This window comes from Mizuhopecten yessoensis, unplaced genomic scaffold (assembly GCF_002113885.1).
Source record: "Mizuhopecten yessoensis strain PY_sf001 unplaced genomic scaffold, ASM211388v2 scaffold5141, whole genome shotgun sequence".
Taxonomy (NCBI): domain Eukaryota; kingdom Metazoa; phylum Mollusca; class Bivalvia; order Pectinida; family Pectinidae; genus Mizuhopecten; species Mizuhopecten yessoensis.
The window spans coordinates 810345-833221 of NW_018405900.1; the positions used below are offsets into that span (position 1 = coordinate 810345).

A 22877-nucleotide genomic window follows, 5' to 3' on the forward strand; every position below is an offset into this window, starting at 1 on the left:
AGATATCTTCTCATTAAATTTCAATTTGACTGAAGATAAGCTTTTTAGGATCCATTTACAACTACTAGTCAGCTAATTTTGTTTACCAGGCTATAGAAATAATATAAGAGGGACCATTAGTGCTTTAAGAAAGGCCCACGTGTTTGTAATAAAACATGACTCAAATAGCTTTTGTAAGGTATTAAAAGTGTTGATCTAAAAACAGAACATTGTACAGTGTAACTGATGGGTGAAAGATGATCCACGATAAGCCGACTGGAGTGTACTGAAAACTGTTAAAAATACCAACTATTAAATCCTGACAACAATGTGACAACTTTCTGTAACTGAGTAACAGACAGGATTAGGCACAAACTACTTTTGAACAGCAGTCCACAGGACTAGTTGAATAAACTATTTGCTAGTCTTATGTTAATGCTACTAGTCCAGTATTTTTCCTTACAGAAATCTCCATCACGGAATATAATAAGTAATTGACCATAGGGGACATAAACATTAACTCCCATGAAAATATTATCAAGTTTTACGAAAAATTTGACAAATTGACATTCAATAAATCTGTTCTTTAAGCAGTTTTCTAAGAGGAAATTCTTACTTAATCTATTAAATGATAATGTGTGATAGCATATTTTTTTAACAAATAGATTTTCTAGTCTCGTACTAGAGGACATGTCGTACTACAAAGTATGGTAGGGTTAGTGTGGAACCCGGACAGACCCGATCCTTTATATCTACAGTATACCTATATCTACATTATACCTGTATCTACATTATACCAGATATCTTCATTATACCAGATATCTACATTATACCTATATCTACCTATATCTACATTATACCAGATATCTACATTATACCTATATCTACATTATACCTATCTACATTATACCTATATCTACATTATATCAGATATCTACATTATACCTATATCTACATTATACCAGATATCTACATTATACCTATATCTACATTATACCTATATCTACATTATACCTGTATCTACATTATACCTATATCTACATTATACCTGTATCTACATTATACCAGATATCTACATTATACCTATATCTACATTATACCTATATCTACATTATACCCATATCTACATTATACCTGTATCTACATTATACCTATATCTACATTATACCTGTATCTACATTATACCAGATATCTACATTATACCTATATCTACATTATACCTATATCTACATTATACCTATATCTACAATATACCTATATCTACATTATACCAGTACATAAACCCCTGTTCATCTCGGGTCTCCTCAGTGATCGAACAAAACCTTAAGTAGATGAGAAGCAAATTATATCAAATATTCATCAGATTTATTATGAATCAGAACAGGAATATCTTTAACTTCATGTTGTTTAATCCTACCAAAATAAAATTACAACATGACAAAACAAGTTTTGAAATTAGATTCACAACATGACAAACATTTAGGTACATGTATTATAAGTCATTAATACTATGTCATCATGGAATCGGACACTACACATGTCTGACGAGATATCACCACCACCTGTGTTAGGCACCATGTAAACCGGTTACCCTTGTACCCAACCTACCCCTATACACATATCAACAATCTCACATACCCTTTACTGGCACTGTGGATCAAACCATATTACAGTTGTCATTAACATAATTATAAAGTAATATCATATTTCAAACAAATTCTACTGTACAGGAATATATGGAAGGGCACTATCAGCTTTATATATGCCACATAAGATAGACTGTAATTTTTGTTTGTATATAAAGAGTATATCATTCATTTTATTTAAGCAAGTTGTCCTCATATGCATTTACAACATTCACAACCTACCAATTGAGCTATGTGTTGGTCTACATTCGACCCAGTCCAGTTCAGCTACATTGCTCCCAACTTTTTTTAAGTCTTTGCGCCCAAAGACACAACTATTTACAACCCAGGTTCGGGAGTACCCTTGTCAAGCATTCACCTGGTACTTGAAACAAGGGTCGGTCACAGGCAGTTAGTGCCCAGTCCAGTTCTGCTACACTATTGTCACAATTTGCATGTAGCAGAGCAAAACCACAAGACTACCAAAAGTGCTATAATTCCATGCAGTGTACTGAAAGTATATACTTGTATATCTTAATGAAGAAGATATTAGAGTTAGACTTTAAGAAAACCTTACAGTACTAGTTTTGGACTATACTTACTATACATTCCCTCTTACAAAGAAATAACTTCTAACTTGACAAGGATAATATAGCATCATATAACACATGAAAGGGCCATCTGAATAGTTGTCTATGAGGTATGGACTGTAAACTAAACACAAGACTTATCTCTCTGTGTCTTGTATATATTGTGTCATTTCATTTACTATGACATGCTGAAGAAAACAGCTAACAGGATCTGTACTGGAGCTCTACATTACACTGGCACCAATAACTCTGTAACTCCTGAACCATACTTAGATCTCTACTAACATGGCTTATAGCGAGTTGGACAATAGGTGGATTTACTCAGCCATTTCCATACAGAGCTCAAATACAAGGTACTTACACTTTCCAAAAGCAGTAAAGTCCACAGGACGAAAAGACAAATCAATCTCAAATGGATTTTCATGCTCCCGCCCGAAGTTATTGTTAGTGTTATAACAAGCTCCTGATGGCCTACTGCTTGGCCTAGTCTCACCCTTGTACTTTCCTATGGTTGTCATCCCGAACCGTTGTGTCAGAGATCATAATTTCCAAGTTCCACTTATCATCACGTAGCCCAAATATCGATAGGCACAAAAGATGACAACCAAACACAAGTACTTCCCATGGAAGACGTCCAGCATAGCTCCTACATGACAGAAGTCATAATAGATCCTTGAAATATTAATTAGCTGCTATTAACACCTGATGGCCACACACTAGTGGTCAATCATCGCACACTCTGCCACATAACCAGCCGGCCTGCCTAACACACATACAATGGATAGATAAGTGGCAGGTACCTTAATGTTTGGTAACATAACATACGTTACCGGCTATATTAATACCTACAGTATAAGCAGGTACCCTAATACACCGGCAGCGCCCCCAAGTTAAGAGGAGATTAAGTGATTAACAAAAGATCAGATATACTGGAATGCTTTTTACCGCTGATCAATAGAGGCACGTCCAGGGTCGGTCCGACGGCCGCTACACACCTCCCAATGGCAGATCTTGTCTCCCCAGCTTTGTACCGCTTGTGTCAGGCTTTTGTTGTCTTCCCTCTTAAGTGGAATTATTTGCCGTTTGCCACGCGAGATGTAAATAAATACCCATAAAGTTGAAACATACACTGTTTTTAGGGTGATCTTTATTGCTTTATAAAAATTAAACTGTTGTACAATATAAATATAGGACCAACACACCCAGACCCTGGAACTTTTCACATCAATATTTCAACTGAAACCTGATAACATATTTAATCTGTAATCACATACTACCTACTACACCTGCATTCAAATATCCATTAAATCAAAATTTAATATAATCATATATTACAAACTAACCTTGATTACAAATGTTCACTGCATGAAGCATCAGACAGAGAAAAACGTTTTCTGTTTATATTTGTGGACCGTGTTAATATTAAATTATATAATTCATACAAACATACTATTTATCTCTTGTATATACAGACTATAACAATAGCCCATATATGGATTTCTCTACAACCATATCCTAGATTTCTACAATCACTGCTGATACAGACTTCCAGGCTACAAGATGTTTCCCATAGCAGCGGCAGAGGGTTAAACAATTAAAACCTGAGATAATTTATAAGTGCCAGTTGAACAGGGACTTTTTTCTTTCTTTTCCTTACAGCAAACTAATACATTGTGAGTTCCATGTTAATTGAATGTGCAGTGTGTGATAAATAACCATAGGCGACTCGGTGCATAGCTGACTCCTGGCGTGGTGTTGAACATACCACAAACTCCCAGTAACATACTTAAACCTCCAAATCAATTATATACCTTCCTATATATATACTTTATGGATCATTCCAGGCAGATAATGCATTTCAAAATCCATTGTTTCTGCGTCATACTTCCAACATGAACTCGCCTGAAGACACATCTTCTGTCCGTCGATCTGTTACAAGTAATAACAATAATGGGATATCTAGGACATGTTGGCCAAACGTTGTTGACTTGAACAGGAACTGTTTAGATGCTAATTGTTCTTTGTGTGTATGTTTATATTATAACCACCTGTATTGTATGGTTTCAATGTAAACAAGGTATAAAGAGGCCAGTCAACAGATCCTTGTGGAATATACACTGCATCTCATATACTCCTTGTTAAATATGTAAGATTTTGATGGGAAACCATTAAGTTTCTGCTCATTAACTGAAATGGCTGGAGATGGCTGCGTGATTGACTTAATGTGTCAAGCACGCCACATGTTAACTTTATATTGTATGATCACAATTACTTTATAACATAAGCAATAGTGGTGTACCGATAACCGGAAACATCGATTAAATAGAGCTTGACATGAGGTCGATTCGATAATCGATTAAGCACATGAAAGATCAATTTTGAAACTTTGTCATGAAGAGGAACGTTCTTGTAGGTTTTTCATGAAGAACTGAAATTCTTAAGATACATACAGTTGCTTTTCATGTTTAATCCAAAATAAAACGTCCCTTTCATCCATTTTTGTTGATTCTCGCATGAATCATGCCAGGATTCAAGCGTGGTAGCTATAGCGTCATTACGTAATCAAGGTCAGTGCAGTGTTTTGTAGGTACGGCCAAATTTATAACTGACGAAATCCAGAAGTACGGTGAATGGTGGCCACTGGAATGAAAACACTTTCTTTTTCAGCGAAGGGATGGTGGGACATAAACTTTAGAGTACCAACTCAATTTGACTCAATTTCAAATCGGTTAACTTAATTCACAATAATAAATGTCATATCAAGTACTTAACCCAAAATGCATAACCCGATTTGTTTGTGTTACGATCGCTATCATCATGACTTGTCTGCAGGAGATAGGAAAAGGTATGTTCACTTCTCAAACAGTAATATACCGGTCATTGTCAATATCTGAAGGACCTTTTCTCATCATATGAATGTCTCTTAGATAAAGTAATTAGCAAAATAACACGTAGACAACTGATTAAGTGTTGCATATATCATAGCCTTTTAAAGAAACATCAGTTTGTATCTATCAGTATTCCTCTGTAAGCTAGTGCAACTGTACAATTTCCATTACAAATCAAATACAAACTAGGAACTTGTTTTTGTGCACAAAAACATATGTCTCCCCTTATTAGCCAATAGACGAACTTCAGTATAAAACATTAGCAAAGGGCCATGTCTCTTTAGAATGCGACACTCCTACTTCCCAAGATACATAATTATAGCAAGTTTGGTCAACGTAGAAGAAATAACATGGAAGTTATGCCGTGGACAAACTACAGTATGAAAATAAACAAAGGACAATAACACTATATATAGTGGGGCACAAAACCTGATTTCAGTGCGAGTGATTCCGCTTTCCCAAGATACACAAATATGGTAAGTTTGGTCAACGTAGGTGAAATAACATGGAACTTATGCTCCGGACAGACTTCTGTATTAAAAATAAACAAAGGGCAATCACTCTTTTTGAGTGGGGCAGGAAACCTAATTCTAGTGCACTGCAGATTTTCTGTGGGTGATGCAGGTATAGTTAAGTTTGATTAAGATATCTTTAACAGTTTAGAAGTTATGCCATGGACAAACTTCGATATAAAAAATAAACAAAGGGCCATAACTCTATATAGTGGGGCACAAAACCTGATTTCAGTGCGAGTGATTCCGCCTTTCCAAGATTCATAAATATGGTAAGTTTGGTCAACATAGGTGTAATAACATGGAACTTATGCTCCGGACAAACTTCAGTATTAAAAATAAACAAAATACCATAACTATATAACTGTATATAGTGGGGCACGAGACCTAATTCCAGTGCACTGCACACCTTCTAGGGGTAGTGCAGGTATACTTCAAGTTTAATCAAGATATTTTTAACCGTTTAAAATGTACGGGCCATACAAGAATTTACTGAAACTGCATTTATTTGACCTTTGACCTTAAGGTAAAGGTTACAGTGACCTAATTCCAATGCATTGCACTCCTTCTGTGGGTGATGCATGCATACCTCAAGTTTCATTAAGATATCTTAAACGGTTTAAAATGTATAGCCCGGACAAGTTGCGATTAGAAGAACCAGAAGAACCAGACAGAAGAACCAGTACTAATACAATATTCGAAGGGGAGACATAATTAAGCTATCTGCAATTAAAAAACAGTTATCATTTTCAACAATGGATTAATTCAACAGATCAGTTTGTATAAGGACGCATTAACAGAAAAAAATTCACTAGCATACCTTTATGTTTGCTGTTAAGTCTGCAATTCTTACCCAACAATTTACAATTCAAATTATTAATGTTTATAATTGGGTGTAAAAGAATCATTGAATAGCTTTTATAGTTTGCTTTTGGTTTCATATTGTGCTTGCCTAAGCAAGAAAGAATAGAAATGGTCTTAGCAAAGAGCTAGAACTGAGAACAGAGAGGCTGAGAAATTATATTTAATAAAATAATTACTGCTAAGAATTTGAAGTGGTGAGTGTCATTTACTGTGACCAAGGCTACGAAGCCGTATCTGTATACAGTCAACAATCTAAATATTTGAATTATTTGAAGATTATTATTCAAAGGTTGAAATGACAAAATGATAATTATTTAAATGCTTTAGATTGAGTAGTGTATCTTTGTCATCATACGAGCGTTGGTGCCTCGTGGTGTGTATCTACTGGGCCTGGCCCATTCAGACTTAGCCATGCCTGGATCAAGTACTAGGTATAATTAGTCTAACACGTTGATTCTTTGTTCCCTATCTCCTCTGTCTGACTACCTACAGTTCTAGCCTTTAGAAATTAAACATACAAAATTGAATTCAATATAGAAGTTCATGTTTATAAACACTTGTGCAATACACAAAAGGCGTGGACAATCCTGTAAAACCTGTAAGAAAAGGGCCAGATTGGTCCCCACACACCCGAACATGGCAAGTATACATTTTGTGTGGCTTTGTGTGATATTGTGTGGCTTTATAGTGTGGTTCATGGCCAGGGCTTTTTCTCACTATTTTAGGAATTAAGCCTGTGGCTTTAGAATCGGAAATATTGTGTAGCTGTAAAACATAAAGGGAACTCTTGGAATTACTGATTTGTTTGCAAAGAATCATCGAAAATACTAAACTTTCTTATTTATGAAACCTTATTTCATTTTAGATGTTGCTGTAATATTGTCATCTGAACAAAAGCTGAGAATTTAAAAAAAAAAAAAAATCTTTTGAGGGAAATATATGAGTTTTGGTAAATGGGGTCAAATTTTATCCCAAAAATTGCCCAAGAAAAAGCCCTAATGGATTTTGGACATTATCAAGGGAGTGAATACATCTAGGTGACCAAGTTATCAATAGTATGTCAGTGCTTACAGTGTGGGCTGCTGGTCATCTCTAAGGGAAAGAATATTAAGGCTCCAGCATTAGGTTTTCATGTGAGATTGAATGTGTGCTGTCATTTGGTGTACAGTACATTACACTTATTATCATATCGGGTTATCTCACAACCACATTTTCTCGTAACATTTACCTTCTTAATAATCTATGTAATGAGTTTATGTTACTAGTAATGATATCTGCTTTGTGGTGACCTCCCCTTAATTTTAGACTATCACAAAAAAGAAATCAATGAAACATTTACCTGTGCTGAGGTAGATAACCCTGGAATTCAAACCTTTGAGGGTTTTTCATACATATATATGCGTAATCAATGAAAACGAATTTGGTTTTATCTCCCTTATATCAAAGTCACATATAGCCAGTTTCCTAAATGAATTCTGGTTAAGACTTGTGGCAATTTGTGTGCTTTTAATAATGCTGCCATGATTACTATTTCACATTATCATCTTTCCAAGTCTAACAACAAAAATTCACCTAAAGCAGCTTAAACTTACATCATTCAGACTTTAAACAATTTCAAGAAATATGGACATCTCACACTTCCCTTGTCATGATACGTGTCCCCTACCACAACACATGTCCCCTACCACAACACATGTTCCCTACCACAACACATGTCCCCTACCACAACACATGTCCCCTACCCCAACACATGCTCCCTACCACAACACATGTCCCATACCACAACACATTGTCTAGTAATGACAGAATACGTGTCCCGTACCACAATACATTGTCTAGTAATAATATAATACATGTCCCCTACCACAATACATTGTCTAGTAATGATACAATACACGTCCCCTACCACAACACATTGTCCCGTAATGATACAATACATGTCCCATACCACAACTCATTGTCTAGTCATGATACAATACATGCCCCCTACCACAACACATGTCCCCAACCACCACACATGTCCCCTACCAAAACACATATCCCCAACAACAACACATGTCCCCAACCACCACACATGTCCCCTACCAAAACACATATCCCCAACCACAACACATTTCCCCTACCACAACACATTGTCTAGTAATGATACAATACATGTCCCCTACCATGATACATTGTCTAGTAATGATACAATACATGTCCCATACCACAACACATTGTCTAGTCATGATACAATACATGTCCCCTACCACAACACATTGTCTAGTAATGACACAATACGTGTCCCGTACCACAATACATTGTCTAGTAATGATACAAGACATGTCCCCTACCACAACACATTGTCTAGTAATGACACAATACGTGTCCCCTACCACAGCACATTGTCTAGTAATGACACAATACGTGTCCCGTACCACAATACATTGTCTAGTAATAATATAATACATGTCCCCTACCACAATACATTGTCTAGTAATGATACAAGACATGTCCCATACCACAACACATTGTCTAGTAATGATACAATACATGTCCCCTACCACAACACATTGTCTAGTAATGATACAATACATGTCCTCTACCACAACACATTGTCTAGTAATGACACAATATGTGTCCCCTACCACAACACATTGTCTAGTAATGACACAATACATGTCCCGTACCACAACACATTGTCTAGTAATGATATAATACATGTCCCATACCACAATACATAGTCTAATAATGATACAAGACATGTCCCCTACCACAACACATTGTCTAGTAATGACACAATACATGTCCCATACCACAACACATTGTCTAGTAATGACACAATACGTGTCCCGTACCACAATACATTGTCTAGTAATGATATAATACATGTCCCATACCACAATACATAGTCTAATAATGATACAAGACATGTCCCCTACCACAACACATTGTCTAGTAATGACACAATATGTGTCCCCTACCACAACACATTGTCGAGTAATGACACAATACGTGTCCCGTACCACAATACATTGTCTAGTAATAATATAATACATGTCCCCTACCACAATACATTGTCTAGTAATGATACAAGACATGTTCCCAAAAGACGCTCCAGACCAAATTTATTCCATTACACTCCACCCTTTTGTCCCATGGGGCCACATCCTTCATTTTCACACTTTTATTTTAATTCCCTTGGCGCTGAAGATTTGTGCTACATTTAAATAGCCATATCTGCTTAGCCCTTTGAACAAGTTATTTTTAAAGGAAAAGTCAACAGATTTAAGGACAAACTTATAAGCTGTAGTAACAGGACAAAACCCACATGGTCCAGCAGCTATCCCAAATCCTTTCCACATGCATTCAATCTGGGAATAGAACCCCAGCTGTCTTGGTAAAGGGAGATAATGTGTGCCATCCACTGCAACAGCCAAACACACTTCTTTTGGGCTTGGCAAGCTAAAAAATCTCTGTGACTTATATTATACAAAAGAAAATTTTTGACAGCTGGTAGTCAAATATTGTTTCAATAATTTCAGCACTATTATTTCCTATTTTATGGTAAAAAAATAACAAACTTAGTCACTTTCAAGTTGACTTTGATCATTTCTTTACTCTTTTAAGTTTGATTATTTTAAATTTAGAAGATTTTATTTTTTTAAACGATATGTGTCTTATAACACATACGCAGTTGTAATCCATACAGGTGGAGATAAGAAGTTCCATCACGATTCTACGACTATAGTTACGAGCCAATAATGTCTAAATCTGTGTTTCACTAATAAGGAATATTGTAAGTAGAATGGTTAGAGTAAGTAAAGGGAGACAACCTTAAAAAAAAAATCAAATTCATTTTGTACAACATTAAACAGGAAGGCTGTAGGAGTTTGTTCCCTTGTTTGATGACTAAATTGCATTTTTTTGTAAATCATTCTGTGATATGGGAGCCACAGGCATACACATATCAATTAGTTGCTCCTGTCTAGGTTGGTCATGATTGTAAACTAAGTTTGAAACCCTGAGCCTAAGTGGAGGATGCAATCCTCATGGTTGTGCATTAGTGGAAGTAGCCTGGAGATAAATCTATCCTATAAATGTTGGTCCAGGCGTGTGCAATATCTTAGACTGCAGTACTAGACTTGAGGCAACTTTTGAAAATATTCTACATGCTAAAACTTTAAAATCAATAATGCCTTTGTTGCGCCTTTAGTCAGTCAGTCCAGATAGGCTTGACTCTGTTTCAAACAGGAATTATTCATGTAGTGTATATACTTCAGAGTTTCTATTTACTTACCTGTTGGCTTTTGTTATTTGCTGTTATTAAGTTTGACTGCAGCATGTGCACTAGATGTGTATTCAAAATGTCATTGTGCAAATTTGGTATACCCAGTCAAAACTGTATTAACGATTCCGGTATGGAAACATTTGTGTCTACAAATGTCCAGTGAACACATTACCTCTATGGGTACACAGAGCAGCATTTATCAAGGTACAATAAACATTGGTAAAGGATAAATATACCCTGAGTCACACACAATCTACACCAATATAAAACAGTGTACAAATATACAGACACAGGCCCAATGTATTCTGCAGGCTACCTTTTCTTCCTTTTTCAAAGTGGAGAAATACATATACTCCATCATCACCCCTCCCTATTTAACTTTCTCTTGATCATGACTTAACCTGCTCATGTCATGAAAATCCTACAGATACATCTTTTTATAATCTTAACTAAAAATATTTTTAAATAAAGAACCCTGAAGCTGTATTAAAATTAATTTGACAAAAATATATCATTTACTTGGTTTTCACAGTTAGGCCATAATAAATTAATTGCTAGATTCTCATCCAAATTCTTTTCAAAATTGGGGCGGGGGGGGGGGCGAATTTTATTTTTTATTTTTTATTTTTCCTAAAATTTGAAATGGTTGCAAATGTGTTAAAATAGTTCAATAAAGGCGCATGTTCAGTGTACATTTATCTTTATTTTTTGTTAATAACAACTTTGAGTATGCAGTATACACATTGAACACCATTTCACTGTTCAGTCCACATATATAGATCTGTACTAACTTTTGGTATGAATACACACCACATTACTTTTTCACATATCGTCCTCTTTTAATTTAATACAGAGACCTTGTCATTGTTGCTTTAGAAAATCCAGACATTAAAATTGTAAATGCGTCGAATTTCGCAATGGCAGTTGCCGACTGCTCTTCTGTATCAGCATCAATATTAAATTCTAACATAGACCTAAATTTACTTTAGGTCTCTGATTCTAAATAAGCTCCGAGGTACGACACCACTTCCCCCACCATACATGCGCCATCACACTGGGTCAGTTCCACTTTCGATTTACCGGCCGACACAACGGCCCTGTAACCACACTCGACGGGCGCAGATTTGTCAATTGTTCCTTCGGCTAATTCATGAAAGACTTGCATTAATGTTTTAGTATCGGCTACTGAACACCCATACCAATCTTTCAGAACGGCAAGCAAATAATTTATTATGGCCTTACGTTTACAGGTATTGCAGACGACCATTTTTCTACAACCGGAAATTGATAATATAAAACTAATTTTAAAGCGGAAAACGGAGAAAAAAATCCGTTTTTCGTATTTTCGTAAAAAAAATTTCGCAAATAAAAAAATTTGGGGCGGGGCCTCAAAGAGGGGGCGGGCGGGGATGAGAATCTAGCAAATAATTTATTATGGCCTTACGTTTACAGGTTAAGTATTTGGCAATATGGCACCTTGTAGTACTGTGCATAAAAATCTTTTACCGCACGTTACCTTTACCGTTAACTCATTCAGACCCCTGAAATTTCATAATGAACTATTCCAACCTTTGAATTGGAAGAGTTCAAATATGTCTTCAGAGGTGAATGCTTACATTTCCTTAACATTTTTTTAGTTTTTAAAAAAAAACTTTGTCATCGCTCTAGCGACTTTTCAATAGCTGCTAAGCTATCCTTGAAAAAGGTAGAAAACTTATATCTGTATTGTATAGCTCCAACTTGAAGGTTTCAGATAACACATTCCATACAGGTATCCTTGGACTAATTCAGTTTTACGGTCTGATCACACACACCTTAGTGCATTGACATGGTAATCCATATCCTTATACACTATTTCTATATTATATGGTTTGGTAATGATATATATTAAACAGAAAAACATGACATTAGTCTCCATTTAAACAGTTATATAGGTTTAAATGTCTACTGAAAACCATAATCAGCTGATAGACCAACTGACAAAAATCTAAATTAAAATGAAATCATATGAAAGAAATAGGATTTCATCTTGAAGCTATTTTGAATGGGTTGAGCAATTTCATATTTAAAGTAGTAGCCCACATGCAGATTTTAACAAAATTATAGTAGCTGGACCTATATTTTCTTAGTAAATATATACTAGCCCCAGGTCTGATGAAATATTGTACACCCCTGTCAAGACTATAAATACTCTCAATGCCAGGTACATGTAAATATATTCAGATACTATTCTTTTACAGTTGGTATATATATTTACATTTGAAAGTTCTGAGAATAAATGTGGGGTATATTTTGGTTAATTTTACCCTTTGCTTGTAGCTTGATTATGTTGTTGAAATAGGAGAACTTGTTTCAGGACATTGCAGTTTATCACTGAAACAATCAGTACATGCCACTGCAGGCTACTACAGAACAATTAACCAGCACAGACACAGGGACAAAGCCGTGTGTACAGCTGGTCATAACAATACACACCAGGTACAGACAATCAACACAATCTATAATTGCCCAACGTAATCACTGGTATGACTGTTACTTGGTTATTGTTTAACGTGTACTACGATACAATGATCAACCTTACTTCTACCTGACTTGTAAACCTTGTAGAATTGCAGCACTCTTGTAAATAGGAAACACTGAGTTTAGTCAGTAGGCAGAAAAGCATTTGCTGAGGATACATCACATTAGCCATCTGATAATAATCGCTTCATCTAAATCATCCTACCTCATGTCAGTTCTCCTAAATCCCACAGGTATAAATCAAAGATGTAAGATTTTTGTTGTAAGATACAAAGTTAAAGGAAAGTTAAATTTCAAAGCCTGATTCTTTTCGGACTATAAGTATAACAGCTGAACAATATCATACCACACTAGGACTACTTGTAGTGGAATAAGACGGAGCTGATTGCTGGTGACCAGGTTGTTCGACTGAATAGAGTGTCCATCTGGAGTGCAAGAAGTCCTGGGTTTGAATCCCAGTCTTGCTTTGCATTTTCCCTCTCCTGTTACAACCCTTGTTTCCAATACAGGGAATATACTTGGCAAAGGGATAACCTAACACGGCTGAAAATAGTGTTGTCTTCGCAGGCAAAGAATTAAAAAAAAGGAAGGGAGATTGTAGTGGAACTGGGCTGGGGCAATTGACGGTGACCTGAGGTATCTTAATTGGTTACAACGTCCAACTAGAGTGCAAGAAGACCTGGGTTTGAATCCCAGTACGACCGAGCAATTTTCCTGTTACAAAAGTACACCTAATGCATCATTATAGACTCCTTGTTATTATGTCACAACCATATCTCTCAATATCATTTAGATACTTTAAATATACTGTGATTTTATTGAAATATATCACAACATTTTAGTCATATATGTGTCATTGAGCAAGACATTTTACCCTTGTTGTTGGACCTTACCTGCCTAGAACAGAGTATAATACCTCTGGTAGGATATTATCGTTTCTGTGTTGTTCAAATGGTATATGCCACTATTATAGAGCTGTTGGAAATAGAGATCATAACAAGTCAAACACCTACATAACCTCCAGCACCTCCCCTCCTTCGCGCCCCACCTCTCCTCCTTCGTGCCCCACCTCCCCTCTTCACGCCTCACCTCCCCTCCTTCACGCCCAACTCCCGCACCTCCCGTCCTTCGCGCCCCACCTCCCGCACCTCCCCTCCTTCGCGCCCCACCTCCTGCACCTCCAATCCTTCGTGCCCCACCTCCCGCACCTCCCCTCCTTCACGCCAGGCCCCACCTCCCCTCCCCACACTCCTCTCCTTCGCGCCCCACCTCCCCTCCTTCGCGCCCCACCTCCTTCACTCCCCACCCCCGATAGACACATCTATGTAGGATGAAAGTGGTATAATGTGCTCGGTAATAAGGCTGCTCCCGAACTCTCCTGATCATGATAGTGTGGTGTCAGTCTACATCTCTTAAATACCTTCCTAATTTCCTAGAGATCAGATAGGGTACTGTACAAATGTTGTATGATAAAAATAGATAAATAGACATTGCCATACATATAAGTGGTCAGGGAAATTACCACTTTCATCGTAGCTATTGCCTAACGGTAATTATCCCATTTTCCTAGAAACCGTGTCATTATGAAATTGCCAATCTAAATATGGACTCTATTGTTTACGGTTTCTGCAGCCCAGCATTCCATTCTACCTATCTATAACCTATCGGTGTACTATACATAGCTACCAGGCCTACAATAGTTGTACCACACTAATCTAATCAATCAAAAGGCCCAATTACACATCAATTATACGTAATCAATGATGTATAAAAAGAAAGTGCCGACTCCGTGAGCCAATAAATCACTATAATACAGTGGCCCGGTGGGTCTCTTACTCCATCGAGATGTGTCACCAACTATTAAATGTATGGTATTGGGTGATTGAGGCTGCAGTTCAAACTTTCTGTCAGGACAAGTGGGTAATTAACCTATAGAACCACGTCAATACATGTCTGGTCAGCTCAGAAACCCAAATCAACGTCATACAGAGTCAGTTTCAGTCATTAATTCATTAAAAATAAAACACATTCTGCTTTCAAAACACCAGAGATACGACAGTTTCACTGAAAAAATACAAAACTTGATTAAATCATCAGACAGATTGGTTTTGAAAAATTCTCTGAAAGCTTATGAATGTGCTACTGGTTTCCCCTATATTTGAGCTAGGTAAAAGGGCATATGGGCCAATATACAGCATCGATCGTGTCCGACTATTGATGTCAGACAACTGAATGTACTTGAGATTATATTACCTGCAGGTCTACCTGTGATCATAATATATGGGCGTACCTGGTGGACAAGCCAACAATCAGGTTTATTCAAACACAACTTACCTGTATAGTAGCCATAGTGCTCCAAATGTTTTCTCATAAAACTGTCGTAAGGATTCTGAAAAATGAAATGAGAAAACATTTTAAATCCTCTCAAAGCTCCATGGTTGTATTTACAACTGATGAAAGAGCTGGAACATATACACGTATTATTTTCATTTATTTGTTTTTATTGGTTTGTGTCCAGAAAGCCCCAATATTCAATTACAGATACACATAGAATTCTTGTAGGTGAATGAATAGATTGAAGGCTAACAGACAAGAGGTTCTGCTCATCTCTATATTTAAGCAATCATAGAAAAATATTCTCATTAATAGTATCATTGTAAGTAAGTTTCCAGGGGTGGGACTGGACTATAGTATGGGAGTAGGGCCAATCCTGGTGTAAAATGTATGTGTATCCAAATCTTCATGCTCGGCAATAAATGTATATATAGGGTTGAAGCAGACCCTGAGTTCAATTCTGGGGGTATATGTACTAGTCTTCCCAGGTAGGGGAACAATATATGCATTCCTCACGATACCATACGAATCCCGGTAAGATGCTTTCGATACAATACATATCATGACATAAATATCTGCTTAAAAGGTCAACTTCATTATGATTGAGTGGAGGATTTTGTCATTGACTTCAATAGTAAATACTATCGAAATATATTTTTGTATAATTTCTAGTACTTTTGGGTATGACTGCACAGTGGACCATATCTTTACTGAAGGATTAAAAAAATACAAGTTCACTTTTTTAGGAGTTTGATAAAATTTAATAGATAATTGAAGTACTGTTAGTGTATCACGATGTAGGCAAACAAAACAATTTGGTACGATACACAAGGAAGTATCGCGATATGATACAATATGGTAGAACGTTGCAGCCTTAGCTAGAGGTAGGTTCTAAATTCTCGCTTTCTTTTCTCTTACTCTTTTTTTGTTTTTCTGTGACTATCTTAATCTTTTTTCAATCTCGTTGATGATTCTGGGAGAAGGCTTCATAAGTTGGGAACACTTGTGCCTAATCCAATTGCAAACTGATGTACATGTTTAAATCAGTAATAGAATGGGGATATTAACTGTTTCCATTTTGTGATCTAGAGACTTAAAGTTTCGGGGTGTAGTCCAGACACCGGGGTCAGGGAAGAGTGAAGCAGAACAGGGTAGTTCTTCAGGCAGCTCAAAAATGGAAAGGAAGTGTGAAGCAGAACAGGACAGACTTCAGAGCAGAAAAATTGGAGTGCCATAGGTGTGTCCAATATTAGTTTCTTCATTGGAATACCAGATTTAAACCATGTTCTGTTGTGTCTAGTTTTGGGATTTCCCATAAATGGGGGTGCAGTATGGACCCCTGTCCTGTTATACTCGCTAGTAGTGATAGTCTAATCCTAGGTTGTGTGTCTACAGTTTAGAATTTCTGGATTGCATAATTGGCATCACCATCTAGACTGTTACTTTTTTCCTGACCTGCTACACTAGCCATTAGTCTAACCCTTAAGGCCTACAGGAAACAAACATGGTTTAACAGCATTAGGGCAATTAGCTTTTCAGGAATAGTAAATTATTTAGAATATGAAATTATGATGCAGGTTCTAGTGAAAGATATACTTTTTATTCAGGAAGAAATTGATTCCTTTTTTCCTCACTTAATCTAAGTTAATTTGTTTTCTAATACAGGTTATAATCCTATGGGACTGTTTTTACCTCTTCACTGAATCTGATACCAATAAAAGATCAATACTCAACAGGGAATATTGATAATCTGGCAAGGATACCTTTATACAATAACATCTAGGTCAATTAACAGTTTTTTTATTACCAATTAACACTGTTTTTTATCGCATACCTGTTGAATCTTGTTATAGTGATACAAGCAATTTTCAGACCATGAAATACAACGTTCTGTATTGCACATGTGCAATACGGAATGTTGTATTTACCTACTAGCCGGAAATACTTTTTATGGGAATCCCCTTGTCATGGCGGACTGAAAAGTTCCAGGTATTTGCAAAAAATATCAAAGTTTATAAAATCTTTGTATCGATCTCTACCAAATACGGAAGGTATGTGATAAAAGCAAGACCACACACTTGTGTTTTCTAACGTATCAGAAAGCACTCATTTATTGCGCAGACGAATATATTCATCCACGCAATAAACTCGTTAGAAAAACACAAGTGTGTGGTTTTGCATATTTATTACTCAGGAGAGGTAATACTGGCAAAGTAGATTATCCAATTACCTGCTATCAACATTATAGTTTTTACTTCACTGCTATTTTAGCGTAACTTAACTCCTGTCAGACTGTATATGTTCCTTATCTAATATCCCCCCAAAAAGGTAATTAAATCAAAAATAGTAATAACTTCCCGGTAAATGATTTATTCATATAATAGCAAGAACCATTTAACAGTCAGTCTGCATCTATTTAAACAGTAAAGCACCAAAATGTCAACCAGTAACACCTCAATTTCATACTGTTGCATCAACCAGTAAAATACCACCTCAACCTTAGACTAATAGTATCCCTATCCAACACCTCCAATCAGCACCACCTGAACTTATTTAACAACCAACATATAACACCTGAAACTAAAACCTGTAACCAACTCAATACCATCTCAATCTAAGACTTATAATATCTCTATTCATCACCAGCACCACCTACAATTATTAACACCCCCAATTAATACCAGCTCCTACCAGCACCACCTACAATTATTTACACCCCCAATTAATAGCAGCTCCAACCAGCACCACCTACAATTATTTACACCCCCAATTAATAGCAGCTCCAACCAGCACCCCCTACAATTATTTACCCCCCCAATTAATACCAGCTCCTACCAGCACCCCCTACAATTATTTACACCCCCAATTAATAGCAGCTCCAACCAGCACCCCCTACAATTATTTACCCCCCCAATTAATACCAGCTCCAACCCACACCACCTACAATTATTAACACCCCCAATTAATACCAAATATAAAAAGCTATGATCAATGATTAAGCTATACATGAATATAGATGTAATTTTCATCGTTTTAGCAACAATAAAGCCCCTAAAATTCTAAACAGCATCATCTCAATTCAGCCTCACTACACAGCCTCAAGACAGCAATAGGCATAACAAACTAGAACCTTCTCTACAAGTACTAGCAACCAACATAAGGTAAGCACCAAATAGAAACCAAACAATCTAAATTCATCACAACATTCTCCAAGTGTCAGCATCCAACATAAGGTAAGCACCAAATAGAAACCAAACAATCTAAATTCATCACAACATTCTCCAAGTGCAGGATCCAACATAAGGTAAGCACCAAATAGAAACCAAACAATCTAAAATCATTACAACATTCTCCAATTGTCAGCAACCAACATAAGGTAAGCACCAGATAGAAACCAAACAATCTAAAATCATTACAACATTCTCCAAGTGTCAGCATCCAACATAAGGTAAACACCAAATAGAAACCAAACAATCTAAAATCATTACAACATTCTCCAAGTGTCAGCAACCAACATAAGGTAACCACCAGATAGACACCAAACATTATAAAATCATTACAACATTCTCCAAGTGTCAGCATCCAACATAAGGTAAGCCCCAAATAGAAACTAAACAATCTTAAATCATTACAACATTCTCCAAGTGTCAGTGTCAGCATCCAACATAAGGTAAGCACCAAATAGAAACCAAACAATATTAAATCATTACAACATTCCCCAAGTGTCTGCAACCGACATAAGGTAAGCACCAGATAGAAACCAAACAATATAAAATCATTACAACATTCTCCAAGTGGCAGCATCCAACATAAGGTAAGCCCCAAATAGAAACCAAACAATCTTAAATCATGCGTCCAACATAAGGTCAGCACCAAATAGAAACCAAAAAATATTAAATCATTACAACATTCTCCAAGTGGCAGCGTCCAACATAAGGTCAGCACCAAATAGAAACCAAAAAATATTAAATCATTACAACATTCTCCAAGCGTCAGCATCCAACATAAGGTAAGCACCAGATAGAAACCAAACAATATTAAATCATTACAACATTCCCCAAGTGTCAGCATCCAACATAAGGTAAGCACCAGATAGAAACCAAACACTATAAAATCATTACAACATTCTCCGAGTGGCAGCGTCCAACATAAGGTCAGCACCAAATAGAAACCAAAAAATATTAAATCATTACAACATTCTCCAAGTGTCATCAACCAACATAAGGTAAGCACCAGATAGAAACCAAACACTATAAAATCATTACAACATTCTCCAAGGGTCAGCATCCAATATAAGGTCAGCACCAAATAGAAACCAAACACTATAAAATCATTACAACATTCTCCGAGTGGCAGCGTCCAACATAAGGTCAGCACCAAATAGAAACCAAACACTATAAAATCATTACAACATTCTCCGAGTGGCAGCGTCCAACATAAGGTCAGCACCAAATAGAAACCAAAAAATATTAAATCATTACAACATTCTCCAAGCGTCAGCATCCAACATAAGGTAAGCACCAGATAGAAACCAAACAATATAAAATCATTACAACATTCTCCAAGTGGCAGCATCCAACATAAGGTAAGCCCCAAATAGAAACTAAACAATCTTAAATCATTACAACATTCTCCAAGTGTCAGAATCTACCACCAGGCAAGTACCCACTAGAAACCAGCATCATCCCAAACCAACACAACCTTCTCAAAGTATCAGAATCCAACATAAGGTAAGCACCAAATATAAACCAAACAATATAAAATCATTACAACATTCTCCAAGTGGCAGCATCCAACATAAGGTAAGCCCCAAATAGAAACCAAACAATCTTAAATCATTACAACATTCTCCAAGTGTCACCAACATAAGGTCAGCACCAAATAGAAACCAAAAAATATTAAATCATTACAACATTCTCCAAGCGTCAGCATCCAACATAAGGTAAGCACCAGATAGAAACCAAACAATATAAAATCATTACAACATTCTCCAAGTGGCAGCAACCAACATAAGGTAAGCACCACTATAAAATCATTACAACATTCTCCAAGGGTCAGCATCCAACATAAGGTAAGCACCAGATAGAAACCAAACAATCTAAATTCATCCCAACATTCTCCAAGTGCAGGATCCAACATAAGGTAAGCACCAAATAGAAACCATACATTATAAAAGCATTACAACATTCTCCAAGTGTCAGCATCCAACATAAGGTAAGCACCAAATAGAAACCATACATTATAAAAGCATTACAACATTCTCCAAGTGTCAGCAACCAACATAAGGTAAGCACCACTATAAAATCATTACAACATTCTCCAAGGGTCAGCATCCAATATAAGGTCAGCACCAAATAGAAACCAAACAATATTAAATCATTACAACATTCTCCAAGGGTCAGCATCCAACATAAGGTAAGCACCAGATAGAAACCAAACAATCTAAAATCATTACAACATTCTCCAAGTGTCAGCATCCAACATAAGGTCAGCACCAAATAGAAACCAAACACTATAAAATCATTACAACATTCTCCAAGTGTCAGCATCCAATATAAGGTCAGCACCAAATAGAAACCAAACAATCTAAAATCATTACAACATCAATCTAAAATCATTACAACATTCTCCAAGTGTCACCAACCAACATAAGGTAAGCACCAGATAGAAACCAAACAATCTAAAATCATTACAACATTCTCCAAGTGCCAGCATCCAACATAAGGTAAGCACCAAATAGAAACCAAACAATATTAAATCATTACAACATTCTCCAAGTGTCAGCAACCAACATAAGGTAAGCACCGGATAGAAACCAAACAATATAAAATCATTACAACATTCTCCATGTGTCATCAACCAACATAAGGTAAGCACCAGATAGAAACCAAACACTATAAAATCATTACAACATTCTCCAAGAGGCAGCGTCCAACATAAGGTAAGCACCAGATAGAAACCAAACACTATAAAATCATTACAACATTCTCCAAGTGGCAGCGTCCAACATAAGGTAAGCACCAGATAGAAACCAAACACTATAAAATCATTACAACATTCTCCAAGTGGCAGCGTCCAACATAAGGTAAGAACCAGATAGAAACCAAACAATCTAAAATCATTACAACATCAATCTAAAATCATTACAACATTCTCCAAGTGTCACCAACCAACATAAGGTAAGCACCAGATAGAAACCAAACAATATAAAATCATTACAACATTCTCCATGTGTCATCAACCAACATAAGGTAAGCACCAGATAGAAACCAAACAATATTAAATCATTACAACATTCTCCAAGTGTCAGCATCCAACATAAGGTCAGCACCAAATAGAAACCAAACAATATTAAATCATTACAACATTCTCCAAGTGTCAGCATCCAATATAAGGTCAGCCCCAAATAGAAACCAAACAATCTAAAATCATTACAACATCAATCTAAAATCATTACAACATTCTCCAAGTGTCACCAACCAACATAAGGTAAGCACCAGATAGAAACCAAACACTATAAAATCATTACAACATTCTCCAAGTGTCAGCATTCAACATAAGGTAAGCACAAGATAGAAACCAAACAATATAAAATCATTACAACATTCTCCATGTGTCATCAACCAACATAAGGTAAGCACCACATAGAAACCAAACAATATAAAATCATTACAACATTCTCCATGTGTCATCAACCAACATAAGGTAAGCACCAGATAGAAACCAAACAATATAAAATCATTACAACATTCTCCATGTGTCATCAACCAACATAAGGTAAGCACCACATAGAAACCAAACAATATAAAATCATTACAACATTCTCCAAGTGGCAGCGTCCAACATAAGGTAAGAACCAGATAGAAACCAAACAATCTAAAATCATTACAACATCAATCTAAAATCATTACAACATTCTCCAAGTGTCAGCGTCCAACATAAGGTAAGCACCAGATAGAAACCAAACAATATAAAATCATTACAACATTCTCCATGTGTCATCAACCAACATAAGGTAAGCACCAGATAGAAACCAAACAATATAAAATCATTACAACATTCTCCATGTGTCATCAACCAACATAAGGTAAGCACCAGATAGAAACCAAACAATCTAAAATCATTACAACATTCTCCAAGTGGCAGCAACCAACATAAGGTAAGCTCCAGATAGAAACCAAACAATCTAAAATCATTACAACATTCTCCAAGTGTCAGCATCCAACATAAGGTAAGCACCAGATAGAAACCAAACAATCTAAAAGCATTACAACATTCTCCAAGTGTCAGAATCG

The 22877-nt window shown here is 36.4% G+C and overlaps 1 protein-coding gene across 27 annotated transcripts in view; it reads right to left on the bottom strand.

Moving 5' to 3' along the window:
* LOC110450250 (cytosolic carboxypeptidase 2-like) overlaps nucleotides 1-22877 on the bottom strand; it is a 143559-nt gene that overhangs the window by 107280 nt on the left and 13402 nt on the right. For 17 of the 27 annotated variants that reach the window (XM_021497663.1, XM_021497659.1, XM_021497667.1 and 14 more), the window contains exon 1: nucleotides 2556-3058. In XM_021497663.1, the coding sequence (XP_021353338.1) occupies nucleotides 2556-2712 (157 nt within the window). In that variant the 5' untranslated portion in view covers nucleotides 2713-3058. Of the gene's footprint in view, nucleotides 1-2555; nucleotides 3060-4644; nucleotides 4717-15582; nucleotides 15638-22877 lie in introns of those variants that run through there. The other 10 variants (XM_021497666.1, XM_021497688.1, XM_021497658.1 and 7 more) reach the window with 4 other exon arrangements.